At 47.2% G+C, this 16,742-nt stretch overlaps 1 protein-coding gene across 1 annotated transcript in view; it reads left to right on the forward strand.

Moving 5' to 3' along the window:
- Nucleotides 1-12,303: 12,303 nt before the first annotated feature.
- ARL6 (ADP ribosylation factor like GTPase 6) overlaps nucleotides 12,304-16,742 on the forward strand; it is a 270,741-nt gene continuing 266,302 nt past the window's right edge. The window contains exon 1 of the mRNA XM_040423274.1: nucleotides 12,304-12,395. Within this exon, the coding sequence (XP_040279208.1) occupies nucleotides 12,364-12,395 (32 nt within the window). The 5' untranslated portion in view covers nucleotides 12,304-12,363. The remainder of the gene's footprint in view (nucleotides 12,396-16,742) is intronic.

Genomic DNA, 16,742 nt, shown 5'->3' on the forward strand with positions numbered 1-16,742 from the left:
TTGGAATGGAGAAGATCTGCGAAGCTAGATACAGTCCTTTTCACCCATCAGGGACGTTCTCGATGGGTAATATCCAATTGGAGAAACGTTCAAAGCACTGACAACTGAAGCTGGCGGTTTTCTTTGTTCCAGTGACTAATGCATTAACTTCAGTGCGGATTTCTGGATCATTATCCGGATCCTGGATGCTGAAAACTTCCTGTACACATTCGTCCGCCTCTTCAAGCAGAAACTCTGGACCTGTAAGCCAAGTAGAGTTAATAAAGGAACCTATAGACATAGGCCTAGTGGCGTGATCTGCTGGATTAAGTTCGGATGGTACGTAGTGCCATTGTTCAGGTTTGGAGGACCTCCTGATTCTCTCTATGCGGTTACTAACGTACACATAAAATCGCTTGGTCCGATTGTGGATGTAACCTAAAACGACCTTACTGTCGGTGTAATACTGGACTTCGGCTATGTCGACACCCAGTTCTTGTTGTACGAAATCCGCAATCTCCACTGCCAACACGGTCCCACAAAGTTCCAGTCTGGGAATAGTATGATCGGGCTTGGGGGCTAACTTAGCCTTACCAAAGACGAATCCAACGTGGTTTTGGTTGTTGGGTTCTGTCACCTTCAGATAGGCAACCGCTGCGATGGCCTCCGTGGAGGCGTCCGAGAACACGTGGAGTTCTTTCTTTATGCTAGAGGAAAATGAGGTTTTAATATAGCATCTCGGGATGTGGATCTCATCCAAGGCACACAAGGATCGCTTCCAGGTTTCCCATTTTTGCTCTTTCTCGGAGGGAAGTGGGGTATCCCAATCCTTGACTGTTTCAGAAAACTGTCTCAGTAGAGATTTACCTTGTATGGTGATGGGCGCTACAAATCCCAGCGGATCAAATAGGCTGTTTACCACTGATAGGACGCCTCGTTTTGTGAATGGCTTGTCTGCACAACTTATCTGAAAACCGAAGGAGTCGGCTGAGAGATCCCATCTGAGGCCCAAGCTCCTCTGCACAGGTGGACTGTCCAGTCCCAAGTTAATGTCCTTGAATCCTGGTGCATGATCGCCTGATTCGAAGGCCCTCATAACGGCCAGGCTGTTTGAAGCAATTTTGTGTAGTCTAAGTTTAGCTTGGTACAACATACTTTGAGTCCTTTTGAGCAGATCGATAGCCGCTTCTTCAGTCGGTAGTGATTTGAGTCCATCGTCTACATAGAAGTCCTTTTCTACAAAGTCTCTGGCGTCTTTACCGTACTTGGATTCTCCCTCTAATGCAGTGCGCCGAAGGCCGTAAGTTGCCACGGCAGGTGAAGGGCTGTTTCCAAATACGTGTACCCTCATTCGATATTCTGCCATCTCTGCGTTGGTGTCGTTATTCTTGTACCACAGAAACCTGAGGAAATACCGGTGGTCCTCTCTGACTACGAAACAGTGGAACATCTGTTCAATGTCGGCGGTGATGGCAACAAGCTCTTTTCTGAACCTCATCAGCACTCCAACTAGGTTATTCGTCAGATTAGGACCTGTGAGGAGGACATCATTAAGAGATACACCTTGATGTTTGGCACTTGAGTCGAAAACAACCCTAATTTGATTAGGTTTCCGTGGGTGATACACTCCAAATGAAGGCAAGTACCAGAACTCGTCGTTCTTCCCTAAGGATGGAGCTGGTTCTGCATGGTTGTTGCAGAATATTTTGTCGATAAAGGCAACGATGTGTTCTCTCATCTCAGGCCTACTGTTCGTGGTACGCTGAAGAGAGTTAAATCTAGACAGAGCTTGTTCCCTATTGTTCGGGAGTCTCACCCTGGTAGCTCGGAAGGGTAATGGAGAAACCCAGTGATTGAGGAAGGAACTCATTGTCCATTATCTTGATAAATTCTCTGTCCTCTACTGACAAAGCTACCTTATCATCGTCCTTGCTTGTGTGAAAGACCAATCTTCCCAAGTTGTCAGCAAAGGGAGGAATGTCGTCAGGTGGTTGTATGAGGTCTGGAGGCTTCTCTTTCACCTCATAGTGATGAGGGTAAGGCTTAATGCAAGTTGTGCGTCCATCTCCGCGCACGTACGTTTTGAAAGAGCGGATTCTTGGTTGATCCAAGCATACATTTCCTATGACCACCCATCCCAAGTCCAGTCTCTGGGCGTATGGTGCATAGTCGGGACCATTACACTGTTGACGCACCTTGTGTACCCTTAGATTGTCTCTGCCAAGCAGGAGTAGAATCTCGGCGTTGTTGTCCATAGGTGGGATAACATTGGCTAGGTGCCTTAGGTGTGGATGGTGAAATGCAGCTTCCGGGGTAGGAATCTCATCCCTATGGTTGGGTATTTGATCGCATTCGATCAGCGTCGGTAGAGGTATTTCCGTATTTCCACTGACGGAACAAGCGATGAATCCTTGTGCCCTCCTGCCGCTAGTCTCTATGTGACCCGACCAGGTGTTTAAGATGTAGGCAGGGCCGATCCTAGGGTCACAGGCGCCTGGGTGCAGAAATATTTCTGGGGCCCCCACATGGGCGTGGTTATCTTACTAACTCCTCCCCTTTACAATGTTTCTATGGCAACAACTTCAGCCCCCAACTTCAGCCCCACCAATTTGCTTTGACAATAACTTAGTCAACGGCTTTGACAAGTCAAAATAAATGTCATGTGCCAGTAGCCAGAGCCCCCCCATATCATGTGCCAGTAGCCAGAGCCCCCCATATCATGTGCCAGTAGCCAGAGCCCCCCATATCATGTGCCAGTAGCCCCCCTATGTGCCAGTAGCCCCCCTTATGTGCCAGTAGACCCCCTTATCATGTGCCAGTAGCCCCCTTATCATGTGCCAGTAGCCCCCCTTATCATGTGCCAGTAGCCCCCCTTATCATGTGCCAGTAGCCCCCCTTATCATGTGCCAGTAGCCAGAGCCCCCCCCCCCCTTATCATGTGCCAGTAGCCAGAGCCCCCCCCCTTATCATGTGCCAGCCCAGCCCAGTAGTCCCCCATTATGTGCCAGACCAGTAGCCCTCCTTATGTGCCAGCCCAGTAGCCCCCCTTATCATGTGCCAGCCCAGTATTGTACCTATATAAAAAAATAAAAAAATATAATACACTTATACTTACCTCCAGCAATGCGATGCGATGGAGACGGCCTCTTCCGTCTGTGTCCCTCGCTATACGGCTCAGGCGACGCGATGACGTCATCGCGCCGCCTGCACCGGCCTCTGATAGGCTGCCAGCACTAAGCCGGCAGCCTATCAGAGGAACAGGAGGGGACACACCTCTCCCTCCTCTGCCGCAGCACAGGCATCTGTATTGCCGTCCTGAGGACGGCAATACAGATGACTATGGCGATGAGCGCTTCCGCAATGGAGGCGCTCATCTCCTGCTCTGCCCTGCTGCCGGCCGCGGCCGCCCCCACTTGTCACCAGGGCCGCGGCCTTGCGGCACTCAGGCTTGCCGGCCCACCGGGAAATTTCCCGCTATCCCGGCAGGCCAGTCTGGCCCTGCGCTCGGCGCCTTTCGGGTGACAGCGCTGGGGTGCGGGGCACCCACTGCACCCCGTGTAGGATCGGCCCTGGATGTAGGGTTCTGACGGTCCCTTTATACCAAAGGCTTCAAAGAGTTTAGGTCCTGCTAGGGAGCGGTTGCTTTGGTCGTCAATGATGGCATACATTTTTACTGCCTTTTCTGGTAGCCCCTCCGGGTAGACCTTGACTAGACATATGCGGGCACAACATTTCTCACTCTGGCCCTCCCCACATACGTCCAAGCATGAGCAGGAAACAGCAGTGGCTGTGTTAGCGTTGTTCTGGGGCTCCCCGCCATGACTTTGAGCAGGACTGGTAGTGACAGCAGCCGGTGAATCCCTTGTGAGTGGAGTTGGGTGCATAGCTGAGGCATGTCTTACACTATGACACTCCTCACACTTGATAATGGATTTACAGTCCTTAGCCATGTGCTCCAATGAAGCGCAGCGCTTGAAACATACCCCAAGCTCGGCGAGGACTTTCTTGCGCTCCTGTATGGTTTTGGATCTAAATCCTCTGCATTTGTTCAGTGAGTGTGGTTTTTTATGAATGGGACATTCACGATTGAAGGCCTTGTCTCCTGATGAGGTAGTGTACTGTCTACCAGTGGGTACTGCAGATGATGGTAGGTTAGTCTTTCTAACATTCACGCTGCTCTTAAAGTCTCTGTGTTTATGCACAATACTTTCATACCTTGATGATGGTGTCACTGAAGCTGTAGTATTGAACTCCAGGAAGTCGAGGCTGGGGTCATTCCTCATCTGGGACTGTTCATCGATGAACCTACAGAAATGAATAAATGGGGGAAAAGTGACGTCATGCACTCTTTTGTACCTTGAGACTGATGCCGCCCACTTCTCTTGCAGGCTGTATGGTAACTTCACGACAATTGGGTTCACCCCATGGGCTGTATCTAGGTAGCACAGCCCAGACAGACGAGGGTCTCTTTTGGCAAGCTCCAGTTCCATGAGCAAATCACTTAGATCCTGAAGCTTGTGGACATCCTTGAGACTGATCTTGGGGACGTTCTGCAGTCTCCTGAATAGTGCCTTCTCTATTGCTTCTGCACTGCCAAAGGTGCGTTCGAGTCTCTGCCAGGCCGCAGCGAGACCTGCTTCTGCTTGTCCCACATAGACAGTTCTAAGGCTCTTGATGCGATTTGTGGAGCCTGGGCCCAGCCAGTTGATCAAGAGGTCGAGCTCCTGCTCTGCGGTTAGGTTGAGGTTGGCGGCTTTGAAGGTTGCCTTCCAGGCTCTGTAGCATTCCGCATGGTCATCAAATTTTGAGAGACTGGTGTTAATTAGCTCTCTGCTCACCATAAACCTGGCAAACTCAGACATATCTGATTTCTCACTGCTTGTTGCCATGACAACTTGTGATGCCCCTTGGGCGTATAGGCTGCGTGGCGTGAAAGGGTGAGATGCTTCCGGGTAGAATGATGTTGCTGCAGGGTTGAGCTGTGGTCTAGCCTCTGTCGATTCTGATGACTGCTGCTTGAGCTGTGGACGTAGGCCAGGAAACACCTGGTAGCCATCTTGCTGTAATAACTGCCCTTGAGAGAGCGCGTCTGGGCAACTGTTATTGGATTGCTCGGGTGCTGTGGGTGTCACTGGCACTGCGGGTAGAGCTGACTTGGAGGTTTCGGTGTTGTTGGCTTGGACAGTACTGCACACTGGGGGTGGTGCAGGTAACTGTTTCAGTACATAGTCGCTGGTGCGATCAGCTGGATCGTCTATCTCCTCTGGTGGTAAGCAGACTGAATCAAGGCCTTGGCTCAATGCTTGCTCAAGTAGTCTTACTCTTGCTAATGCGATTTCCTCTTCCCTCTCTGATTCGAGGATCTTTATTCGAGCCTCTGCTTCTGCTTCTGCCCTCTTGGCTTCAGCCTCCACTTCTGCCCTCTTGGCTTCTACCTCCGCTTCTGCCCTCTTGGCTTCTGCCTCTGCCCTCTTGGCTTCTGCCTCCGCTTCTGCCCTCTTGGCTTCTGCCTCCGCTTCTGCCCTCTTGGCCGCCGCCGTCTGTGCTTCTGTTCTCGCAAGGACTTCTTTTTCGGTAAAGGAACGCCTCACTTTGGATAGCTCTGCATTTATGCGGGCCTCTAGTAATCTGTCGCTCAGGTTGGAGCTTCTAGAGCATGATGATCTGTAGGACCGTGAGGAATGTTTGGACGAATGTGATCTGTGTGATCTAGTTTCTTGCAAATGAGAGATGCGGAGTTCCACTTTATCTTTAGCATCCAGCACCATGGCGTCTCTTTGTCTGTCTATTGATTCTGCCTTGCACAATTCTGACAGGGCTTCTTCAATATTAGAGTCTTTTAGAAAGGTTATATACCTTGTGGACATTCTCTTGTATCTTTCATGGGCTGCGTTCAGCCGCCCGACGGCAACTTGTAAGCTGGTGGCATCGCCTGAGGAGGACTTAAGTCCTGATATGAGGGAGGAAACTCGTTCCCATAGCTCTTCCAGGTTGTCACATAGCTCATCTTTCCTGGTGTGATAATTTTCTGTGATCTTTATAGTTGGTTTGAGAGAGCGCCTTGGTCGCGTGACTTGGTCTGCTGGAAGTGTGGGTTCTACCTCCAGCTCTTCATAATGATCAGTATCAGGTTGCATTTGCTTTGTTTCATCACTGGGGAACTGTACAAGGTCCTTTTCGGCCATTTTGATTTAAGGTGCGCTGTCTCTTTAAGAAATCGAACTTTTGAATTGGGGGCTGAAAATTGCAGTGCGGCTCAGATGAGGCACCCCGATGAGTTTCCCAAAGTCCTTTTAGTGAATTGCGGGGTTTTGGTTTAAGGGAGGCCCCGCGTGCGTGAACAGTTCTTATATCATGCGAGCAAGGGTTAACATAGGATGTAGAAAGTGGCTTGGCGAGTAGTGGAGGACTTCCAGGCGAGGGTATATCTACTGCGGACACGCCGTGCTTCCCCTTAGGCTTATGGGACGTGCACTGTTGCCGGGCAGATTTGCTGGGAGTGGGCCTGTTGCAGGGGAGGTTCCTGAGTGTGGCGCTGGGCTCTGAGGGAACCTGCAGCCGGGCATTGGACATTCAGACGGGTATTGACTGGGGTATAAGGCTTTAAGGCAGTTTTTGACTGTTCTGTCCCCACATGAAGGCGAATTAAGGTGTAACTGATAATGACTTTGTGACTGTCCTACCTTCGTATCCAAGCAGTGGAGCAGACCGGACCGGCAGATGCTCAGGTTAGATGGATCCAGACGTAGACATGAGGATGTAATCAAACGTGGGTTTATTTGATCCAGAGCAGTGACATACAGTGATGCAATACAGGAATGCAGTAGATGCTGTGATGTGGATGTCTTTTCTGAGGCTAACTGCTGAGGCAACTGCTGAGGCCTTCACAAGCCAAGGTGTGTGTCTCCAGTCACAAAGAATGCAGCACTGAAAAAGGCTACAGGAAGTGACGAGGCCCAAGGCTGCTAAAACCACGCCCAGAGGAAAAACTTTATTTAACAAGAACAAAGGCGTGCAGCATACGAATTCCGGCCAGCAGATGGCAGCAGAGAACAATAGACTTAAAAAACATAGGTAAAACAAGAAATAATACAGTGCAGAAATTCAATATGAAAGGAACAGCACAGTCTCATCATTGGGGCAGCCCCCTTTAGGCTACCCTTCAATAAGCAGTTCTGGCATAACTCTGCTGCTTCTAGTAGGCGGGGGAGTATAGGCTTACAGTGGCGTACATATAGGGGTCGCAGTTGCGACCGGGCCCGGCACCCCAGGGGGCCCGGCCGCCTGCGGACCCCTGGCCCCTGCGCTAATCTGTCTTGTGGTCAGCCGTCAGCGCCGGGCCCGGGCAGGAGAGAGCACGGCGTCGGCGTCAATCCTGCGAGACCTGTGAACTCCTGCGGCAGGTCTCGCGCGCCTGCCTGAACTCACGCAGCAGACGGGACCCGGACGGGAGAGAGACGGAGAGCGAGGACCCAGCACAGTTCACTTCCCCTAGTGCAGCGCGCCGCAGCAGCCGGTAAGTAAGGAAAAAGCCGCACTGACTGGAGTAGTGAGGGGGCCCCCCTGGCCCTGGCAGATGACCGGGGAAGGGCAGGGGGTTTGAGCTGGCCGAGTAGTGAAGGCCCTGGCCTGCGATGGCCAGCCCGGTTGGGGAGGGGTGGGGCTGAATTTATTGATGGGATTGGGGTCTTTTTGGGCCTGGGCTGATGCTGATCTGAGGGGTCTTTTGGCTAATGATTGATCTCGTGGCTGATTTGGGGGGGGTCTTTGGGCTGATGATCTGGTGGCTGAGTTGGGGGGTCTTTAGGCTGATCTGAGGTCTGATGGGCATGGGGGGCTGAGTGGGGGTCTTTGGGCGGATCTGAGGTCTGATAGGGGTTGACTGGGGGTCTGATGGGGGTCTTTGGGCTGATCTGAGGTCTGATGGGGGCTGACTGGGGGTCTGATAGGGGTCTGGGATGATCTGAGGTCTGATGGGGCTGACTGGGGGTCTTTGGGCTGATCTGTGGTCTGTAGGGGGTTGACAGGGGGTCTGATGGGGTTCTTTGGGCTGATCTGAGGTCTGATGGGGGCTGACTGGGGGTCTTTGGGCTGATCTGAGGTCTGATGGGGGCTGACTGGGGGTCTTTGGGCTGATCTGAGGTCTGATGGGGGCTGACTGGGGGTCTTTGGGCTGATCTGAGGTCTGATGGGGGCTGACTGGGGGTCGGATGGGGGTCTTTGGGCTGATCTAAGGTCTGATGGGGCTGACTGGGCATCTTTGGGCTGATCTGGGGGCTGACTGGGTGTCTGATGGGGGTCTTTGGGCTGATCTGAGGTCTGATGGGGGCTGACTGGGGGTGCGAAACTAAGATGTCTGTCTGTCAAACTCTGCAGAGATTAGAGATGGCTGAAATGGTCCGGTCTGAATGGAGAAGATGAAGAAAGAGAACATCTATTGTACATCAAAGGAGACGTCACTGGATGTAAGAGGTATGGGCGCGATATATAGGTAGGGCTGTTCGTGGGTGTGGCTTGAGGGTGGGCGACTGGGCGGGGACACAGGGGCCCCATAATCTCCTATTGCCCGGGGAAGTGCCCCTTCCGAGACCAGGCTGTGGATCCGCCACTGGGGGGGGGGGGGGGGGGCGGCGGCGGGGGGGGGCCATGGATCAGTTTCGCACAGGGGCCCCATGGATTGTGTGCACGCCACTGTAGGCTTAGGTAGGGTATACTCTCAGCATGAGCCGATCCGAGCACAAATGATATTAAAAAATTATGAATTTCTTGTGTGTTTTTTGTGTAATTATATTCCTTTTATGTATATTGTATGATTCCCTTATGTCCTAACCGGCGGACAATAATAGGGTATTTCTGCCCCTGTCAACTAGTTGGACTGATGGAATTTTTAACTTAAATTAATTACTAATTTGAGACCCCTGGGCCTATATAAGGGTATCTAGCCCCCATGCCCTGTGTTTTTTTTTCTGTCCTATGTGGACTTGGACAGATGGTTTGGTTTGCTTTGCTTGTGGATTTTTAGAGAAGTGTCCACCTCTGATCCAGCAGGTAGCAAGGATCTCCAACTGCTTGTTAAAGTTACGGTTCTCAGAAGAGACTGCTCTGAGGCTGGCTCCCCAGCTTGGTTTTCTAAGGCGCCCCCCAGAATGAAGCGTCAGGCTGCTGGGACCCCCACAAATCCCACAGAGACCTTGAAATTAATGTAGTGGCAGGCTGCTAGGACCCCCACCAATCCAACAGAGACCTTGAAATTAATGTAGTGGCAGACTGCTAGGACCTCCACTAATTCCACAGAGACCTTGAAATGAATAGAGCGTCAGGCTGCTCAGACCCCCACCAATCCCACAGAGACCCAAAAATGAATGGAGCTGCAGGCTGCTGGGACCGCCACCTCTACATTAATCTCTATGGGACTGGAGGAACTAGCCGGACACATGTACATGGCTGTCTCCCGCGGTCACATACGGATGAATGGAGCGGCAGCGCACATTCTCAACCTGCCGCTCTTTTCACTCAGAGTATGTGGACTCTGTTCTCCTGGTCGATCCTGGCAGTTGGACTCCCACACTTATCCTCAGGACTGGTCATCAGTGGGTTCCTACTATTCCAGGCACCTGCTGCTGCTCAAATTATACAGTGTATGGAAGGCTCTGTAAACTCTTTTGCTTCTGGTGTCACCGTATTTGAGCTGAGCTGCAGTACCTGGCAAGGCCACTACACGGTGGATGGAGCCTTGTGCTTCCAGCGTTGTCCACTGCCATGTATCTGGTGGCTGTCCAAATATTGATGACCCATTCTGAGGTCCATCGCTGACCGTCTCCTCTAGACTGATGTGTCACATGGCGCACACATCACCACGACTGACCAATCAATGGCCAAATACATTCCTTCCCAATGATTGGCTCATCACCTGACAAACCAGCAAACAGCTTATCTATCAGGTGACTGCTCCATACATGAGGCATGTTGAATCGTTAGCAGCACATCACCCTGTGAAAACAGGTGCGGATGACAATATGCAAGATGAAGGGAAAGGAATGATCATAATAAATATAAAATAATGGAGACGACACAAAGTAATAATGATAACGTCTAATTTATTTCAAAAAAAAAATCTTATTATTATTACTACATTAATATAATTACCCTTTATATTCTTATTATTACTATATTACTGTACCTCTGCGAGGGGAGGAACCAGCAGTCCAACAGAACCCCTGCTGCCAGGCTAAGCCCTTTGGCTCAGGGCCACCACACAGATATAGCACCGCACCATTAGTGAACAGATCACCAAAATCTTGTGTAGCGCACATCAACATGAAGTACCGCTATCTACTGCTGCCATAACCATGGATAGGAGGTTCTTAGTATACATTGTTATCAGAATGTATAAGCCCACTTGCCACGTCACGGCGACCTCCTTCAAGTGGGTTCCTACACTAACACTAATGACTATCCTATTATTATTTATTATAAGACTATACTATTAGAATTATTCCTATTATTCCCCTTATTATACTACTGCTATCCCTGATAATATATTATCCTGAGTTATTATTACTATAATATTATTACTAACATTTCTAATGATATTTTACTAGATCCCTATACCTAAAGCTTTTGGTCCAGAAGAAGGCGAAAACCCCTGGACACATTCGGCCAATTTGTGTCACAGAGGAAAAATTCCTTCTCGACCCCAGGAAAAGGCGATCAGTCCTAGAACCCTGGATCAAGCCCCCTGATCCCTATTATAATTTATTGTTTTAGTTATTTAGCTTAAATACTTCTTACTATTACTATATACTAGATCACTATCCCTAAAGCGTTTGATCCAGAAGAAGGCAAAAACCCCTGGACACATCCGGCCAATTAATGTCACCGGGGGAAAATTCCTTCTCGACCCTGGGAAAAGGCAATCAGTCCTAGAACCCTGGTTCAAGCCCCTTGATCCCCATTATAATTTATTGTTTTAGCTAATTAGCCTAAATACGGCAAATTATTACTATAGACTAGATCCCTATCCCTGAAGCTTTTGATCCAGAAGAAGGCGAAAACCCCTGGACACATTCGGCCAATTTGTGTCACAGAGGAAAAATTCCTTCTCGACCCCAGGAAAAGGCGATCAGTCCTAGAACCCTGGATCAAGCCCCCTGATCCCTATTATAATTTATTGTTTTAGTCATTTAGCTTAAATACTTCTTAGTATTACTATATACTAGATCACTATCCCTAAAGCTTTTGATTCAGAAGAAGGCGAAAACCCCTGGACACATTCAGCCAATTGGTGTCCCAGGGGAAAAATTCCTTCTCGACCCCGGGAAAAGGCGAACAGTCCTGGAACCCTGGATCAAGCCCCCTGATCCCTATTATAATTTAATGTTTTAGTTACTTAGCCTAAATACTTCTTAGTATTACTATAGAGTAGATCCCTATTCATAAAGCGTTTGATCCAGAAGAAGGCGAAAACCCCTGGACACATTCAGCCAATTAGTTTCACAGGGGAAAAAATTCCTTCTCGACCCCAGGAAAAGGCGATCAGTCCTAAAACCCTGGATCAAGCCACCTGATCCCTATTATAATTTATTGTTTTAGTTAATGAAACGAAATACTTCTTACTATTACTATAGACTAAGTCCCTATCCCTAAAGCTTTTGATCCAGAAGAAGGCGAAAACCCCTGGACACATCCGACCAATTAGTGTCACAGTGGAAAAAATTCCTTCTCGACCCCGGGAAAAGGCGATCAGTCCTGGAACCCTGGATCAAGCCCCCTGATCCCTATTATAATTTTATGTTTTAGTTAATTAGACTAAATACTTATTGCTATTACAATAGACTAGATCCCTATCCCTAAAGCGTTTGATCCAGAAGAAGGCGAAAACCCCTGGACACATTCAGCCAATTAGTGTCACAGGGGAAAAATTCCTTCTCGACCCCTGGAAAAGGCGATCAGTCCTAGAACTCTGGATCAAGCCCCCTGATTCCTATTATAATTTATTGTTTTAGTTAATTAGCCTAAATACTTCTTACTATTACTATAGACTAGATCCCTATCCCTAAAGCTTTTGATCCAGAAGAAGGCAAAAACCCTGGACACATTCGGCTAATTCATGTCACAGGGGAAAAATTCCTTCTCGACCCTCTGAAAAGGTGATCAGTCCTAGAACCCTGGATCAAACCCCTAATGTTATTTCTATGTTTTCTAATAATTATAGTTTTTTTATTTTTACTATTGTTATAGATTTATTGACTATATAAATACCCTTTAGCCTATTGCTATTGCCTAAGTATTAATATTTAATAACATTTTTTTTTTTTAATTTGGTTGCTGCTGGTGGTCTTACAGCTTCTTACCATCCTTCACCGGCAGAATGGTTTGAAGAGGATGGTCCAGAGGATGTTCTTCTTTCCTCTCAGGTTGGTGTTCACATACTGGAAGGTGGTTGGCTGGCGGATCTTCTGTCTTCTTCCAGCCTGATGTTGAACTCTTCTCAGGTTCTTGCTCTTCATATCCACATTCTGTTTGACCATCCTCTCTTCTTTTTCCTCCTTCTTCTCAGTACTCTCATCCTGCATCTTCACCTTCAGATCTTCGCACAGGTGGCTTGCCATCATCAATTCCGGCTCCGGATCTTCTTCCTCCAGAGGAAAAGGCAGATATTTTCTCTGAGCTTCACGGTTGGTCGGCATGAGGCGCTAAGAACACATTAAGTCACAAGTCTATGAGACTTTCCTATAAAACCTTTATATCTATAGACAGAACATGGAGGAATCTGTTATAAGGACAATATGACAGGTAGTAGGATCACTCACCTCCATCTTGAAGATTGGAGACGGGAGGAATCTAATGCAGTAGATGAGGTTTTGTAGGTTTCTCTCCTCAATGGTACGGGGATAAGCTGCAGAGAGAACACAACCAGATCATGAGTTTACTTCAGATCAGTCTAAACCTAGAGTTCATATCCAGTTTTCATTGTCTAGTCTTATTACTAAAAATACTCACTTGAGGAGAGTCCAAGTTCATAAATGCTGGCTTGGTGGCAGTAGATGTCCTCAAGAGAAGAGAATACAGTCATTGACCACTTACCAATCCTCATGGGTGATAGGACAAGGGGTCAGTTTACAATGAAGCCACTTACCTCGAAAGAAGTCCTGCCCGCTGCCATTCTGTGCTTATCCAAAATTTCAGAAGTCATAGCGCGATCTGTTAACCCATAAAAGAGACTTAGCCACAGTTCTGATAAAGACAGTGAATGTCCTTCCAGGTGTAGGACCCTGTGATCACACACTGATGACCTGTCCTAGGGGTTACACTATGGAAGTCCTGGAGAACCTCTTTCATTTCTTCATATATCCTTATAGCAGTCAGTGATCAGCTTTCTTTATACAGAGCTCCAAAACCATAGGTTAAGCTAATAAACTCTAGCTGCCAGCAGCCTCCACTAGGGGGAGGTGAGGAGCATACTGCAGATTGTATAATTAGTTTTATATACAGACAGTGATCAGTAAGCTCCCTCTAGTGGTGGCCTTAGTCAGCTGTAATGTTATATTCAACTCTAGCTCAAGTCAGAGCAGAGGTTCTGGAGCTTTGCATCAGTAAAACTTAGCTCTGATCACTATAAATATATATAAAGCAATGAATCAGTATCTAAAAATGATCTGATGATAAAAGGCGGACATTCACTTTACATGGAGGAGGATGAAAATTACATATGATCATGGAGTATACATATACTGATACAGACATAAGGGGTGTGGCCTTTAGTGGGTATTTGTAGTGTCCCTTATAGTAGAAGGGCCCATATACATAATACTGCACATAGACACAGAGGGGAGATTCATGGTGTAAAGGTAAACTGGCTCAGTTGCCTATAGCAACCAATCTGATCGTTCCTTTCATTTTCCAGAGCAGCTATGAAAAATGAAAGGTGGAATCTGATTGGTTGCTATGGGCAACCGAGGCAGTTTTCCTTTGCACCAGTTCTGATAAATCTCCCCCATAATGCAGACTGGGTTGTACTGGTGTCCTGTACAGATATATAATTATGTAATCTGCCCCTAATTACAGTCAGCACCCCCAAAATAGCAGCTGAAGTGTATCAACATGGCTAAATAATACCCCTTATTACCAATAACATCAGAGTGCCCCCATACAGTATATAATGCCAGCACACTGCCCTGAATAAAGTACATTGCCAGCAGAGTACCCCCAAAGACAGACCCAGCAGAGCGCTCCCCTCACAGAGCCATAAAATCCTGCAGCAGCCACCAGGGGGAGCTCACTACACCCATATGTATAATTCCATATACAGCTAGCTCGCCCTAGTGGTGTCTGGGACAGGTAGGATTTAGGATAACAGTAAAGCATCATGAGAGATGAGATAAGCGTCACTTATGTCAGATGAGGGGTGTGAGATCTCACCGGCGTCCATCTTCACCTCTCGTCGTCCTGTAACGGTCTGAGGACCAATGACCGTTGGTTTCCTTTCAAGTTCAAATCCAGCGATCCCATTGGCTGCTGAGCAGTGACATCTCGAAGATGAAATTTAAAGGGACAGGACGCTGTTATCTCAGTGCTTTCCTGTATGTGAGAAAAGTGCCCCTTTCCCCTAATCAAACCATTTACACGTGTGAAAATAGAAATAAACACACATAATAGGTATTGCCTTGTCCGGGTCCATAAAAATATCACCTGATCTATCCCGTCAGCTGAAATAAATAAAAACTATGCCAGAACAGCCATTTTTTGGTCACCTCGCCTTGCAAAAAACATATTGAGCGATCAAAAAATCTTATGTGCTCAAAAATGGTTCCAATGGAAATGTCCTTTCGTCTGGCAATAAATGAGCTGTCACACAAGACCAAGGGTTGTCATTTATTATACTGAAATACGCCTAAATTAGACTAACCGTTGCGCCGTCACTATCTGCGACTTCTCCCCGCTCACGCCAGGTCTACAATTGTGGGTGCGGTGGGAAGGGGAGGGGCCGGTAGGCACATCTCATTCATCATTTTCTACGCCACTTTTTGGTGTAGAAAATTATCTAAATCTACAACAGCATGTGAGCTGGCGTAGATTTAATGCTGTTAGGCACCATTCTAAAATGAGGTCGCTTCTTGGGGTTTCTTTATTTCTTTACCTCAGAACCTGTAGAAATCAATAAACTAATCCTCAAGTGCACATGGCACTCCTTCCCTTCTGAACCCTGCAGTGTGCCCATACAGCAGTTAATGAACACATATAGTAGGGGGTATTGTTGTACTCATTTTTGATTATTGTGGTCTAATCTTAAAAAAATCAAGCCAATCACTAAACTCCCTAGGTGAAATCCTCAAAAGATTTGTTTGCAAAATGGAGCCAATTTTGGGGATTTTATATTGTACTGATGGTACCCAGTGGCATAACTAGTACTTACTGGGCCCCACAGCAAATTTTTGAACGGAGCCCCACTCCTCCGTGCCTTTATTGCAGATCTCAGACAGGAGCAATAAAAAAAAAAAATCATCCCTCTTCTCCTCCAAGGGGCTGCACTGCGTTTAGGCACACACTACACAGTGACCTGACCACACAGCATCAGGTCACAGTGTGCTTCTACACACACTACGTCATGTCCTGAAGCTGTGCTCTGCCAGGACTTAGTGCAGCGCAAGCATCCGGAGAAAAAGACAAGGGAGCGGTGAGTAACACCAGTGCTAGGACTAGGAACACTATACTGTTCCCTGGCCACTGAAAATAAATCCATTTGTCCCTCCCCGGGGCACCTTCCTGAGTTCGGGGTCCAAAAACAGCCTCTTCCCTTGTTTCCCTGGTAGCCACACCTCTGCTGGTACCTCAGGGTCTCTGCAAGTGTGACATGGACACCCAATGAAGTAAAAAGAGCCACGCCATATGGCCAGTTTCTGGGATTGCGCAGGATTAACAACTAATATGGTGGTTTTCTTGAGCAATCCACATAACTGATGGAAAGATTGAGGCAGAGGGGTTATAATGAATCTGTTATAAAAGACAAGCATTTTACAGAACAAGGAACCAGGATAGAGATACATTGCTATACAGAAATCTGAAGGAAAATAAAAAAGTTTGTGTTCTCCTTTAAATATACTGTAGTCCCATAGCTGAAGTGATTAGGAGCTCTCTGTGGCAGGGCTCCATAGGAACACAGTATAATCCCCATAGACTCTAATGCTAAATCTATGGAAGAAGCAAACCAAAAAAGTTTAAAAGAGTGTTTTTTTAAGAAAAATTAAATATATATATAAATTCAAATCCTCAAAATAAAATTAAAAAAACCTTTAAAATAAAAAAAATACACATCCTGTGCAAAAAAAATCGTATGATTACAATATGAAAATAATTATCTTATACGGAAAGTGACGATATGAAAAAAGAAAATGGTCAAAATGGCCAATTCCCCGTTATTTGGTCGCTCCTCCCCCCAAAAATGAAATAGAAAGTGATCAAAAAGACGTACACACCCCAAAATTGTATCAATGAAAATTACAGATCGCCCTGCCCTAACGGAACTCCATACACACAACTACAAAAAGTTATAGGGGTCAGAATATGAAAAAACTTTTTCTAAAAGTTTTTATTTTTTTCAGAATATTGTCGTGATCATACACACCTGCAGAATGAATTGAACTTGTGAGTTTTATCGTATATGGAACTGTATAAGAACAAAACGCATCAAACTCTTGTGAAATTGTGTTGTTGTTTTTTTTATTTTTTCCCCATTTGGAATTTTTTTTCCAGCTCCTCACTAC

The sequence above is a fragment of the Bufo bufo genome, chromosome 3, assembly GCF_905171765.1.
Source record: "Bufo bufo chromosome 3, aBufBuf1.1, whole genome shotgun sequence".
Lineage (NCBI taxonomy): Eukaryota > Metazoa > Chordata > Amphibia > Anura > Bufonidae > Bufo > Bufo bufo.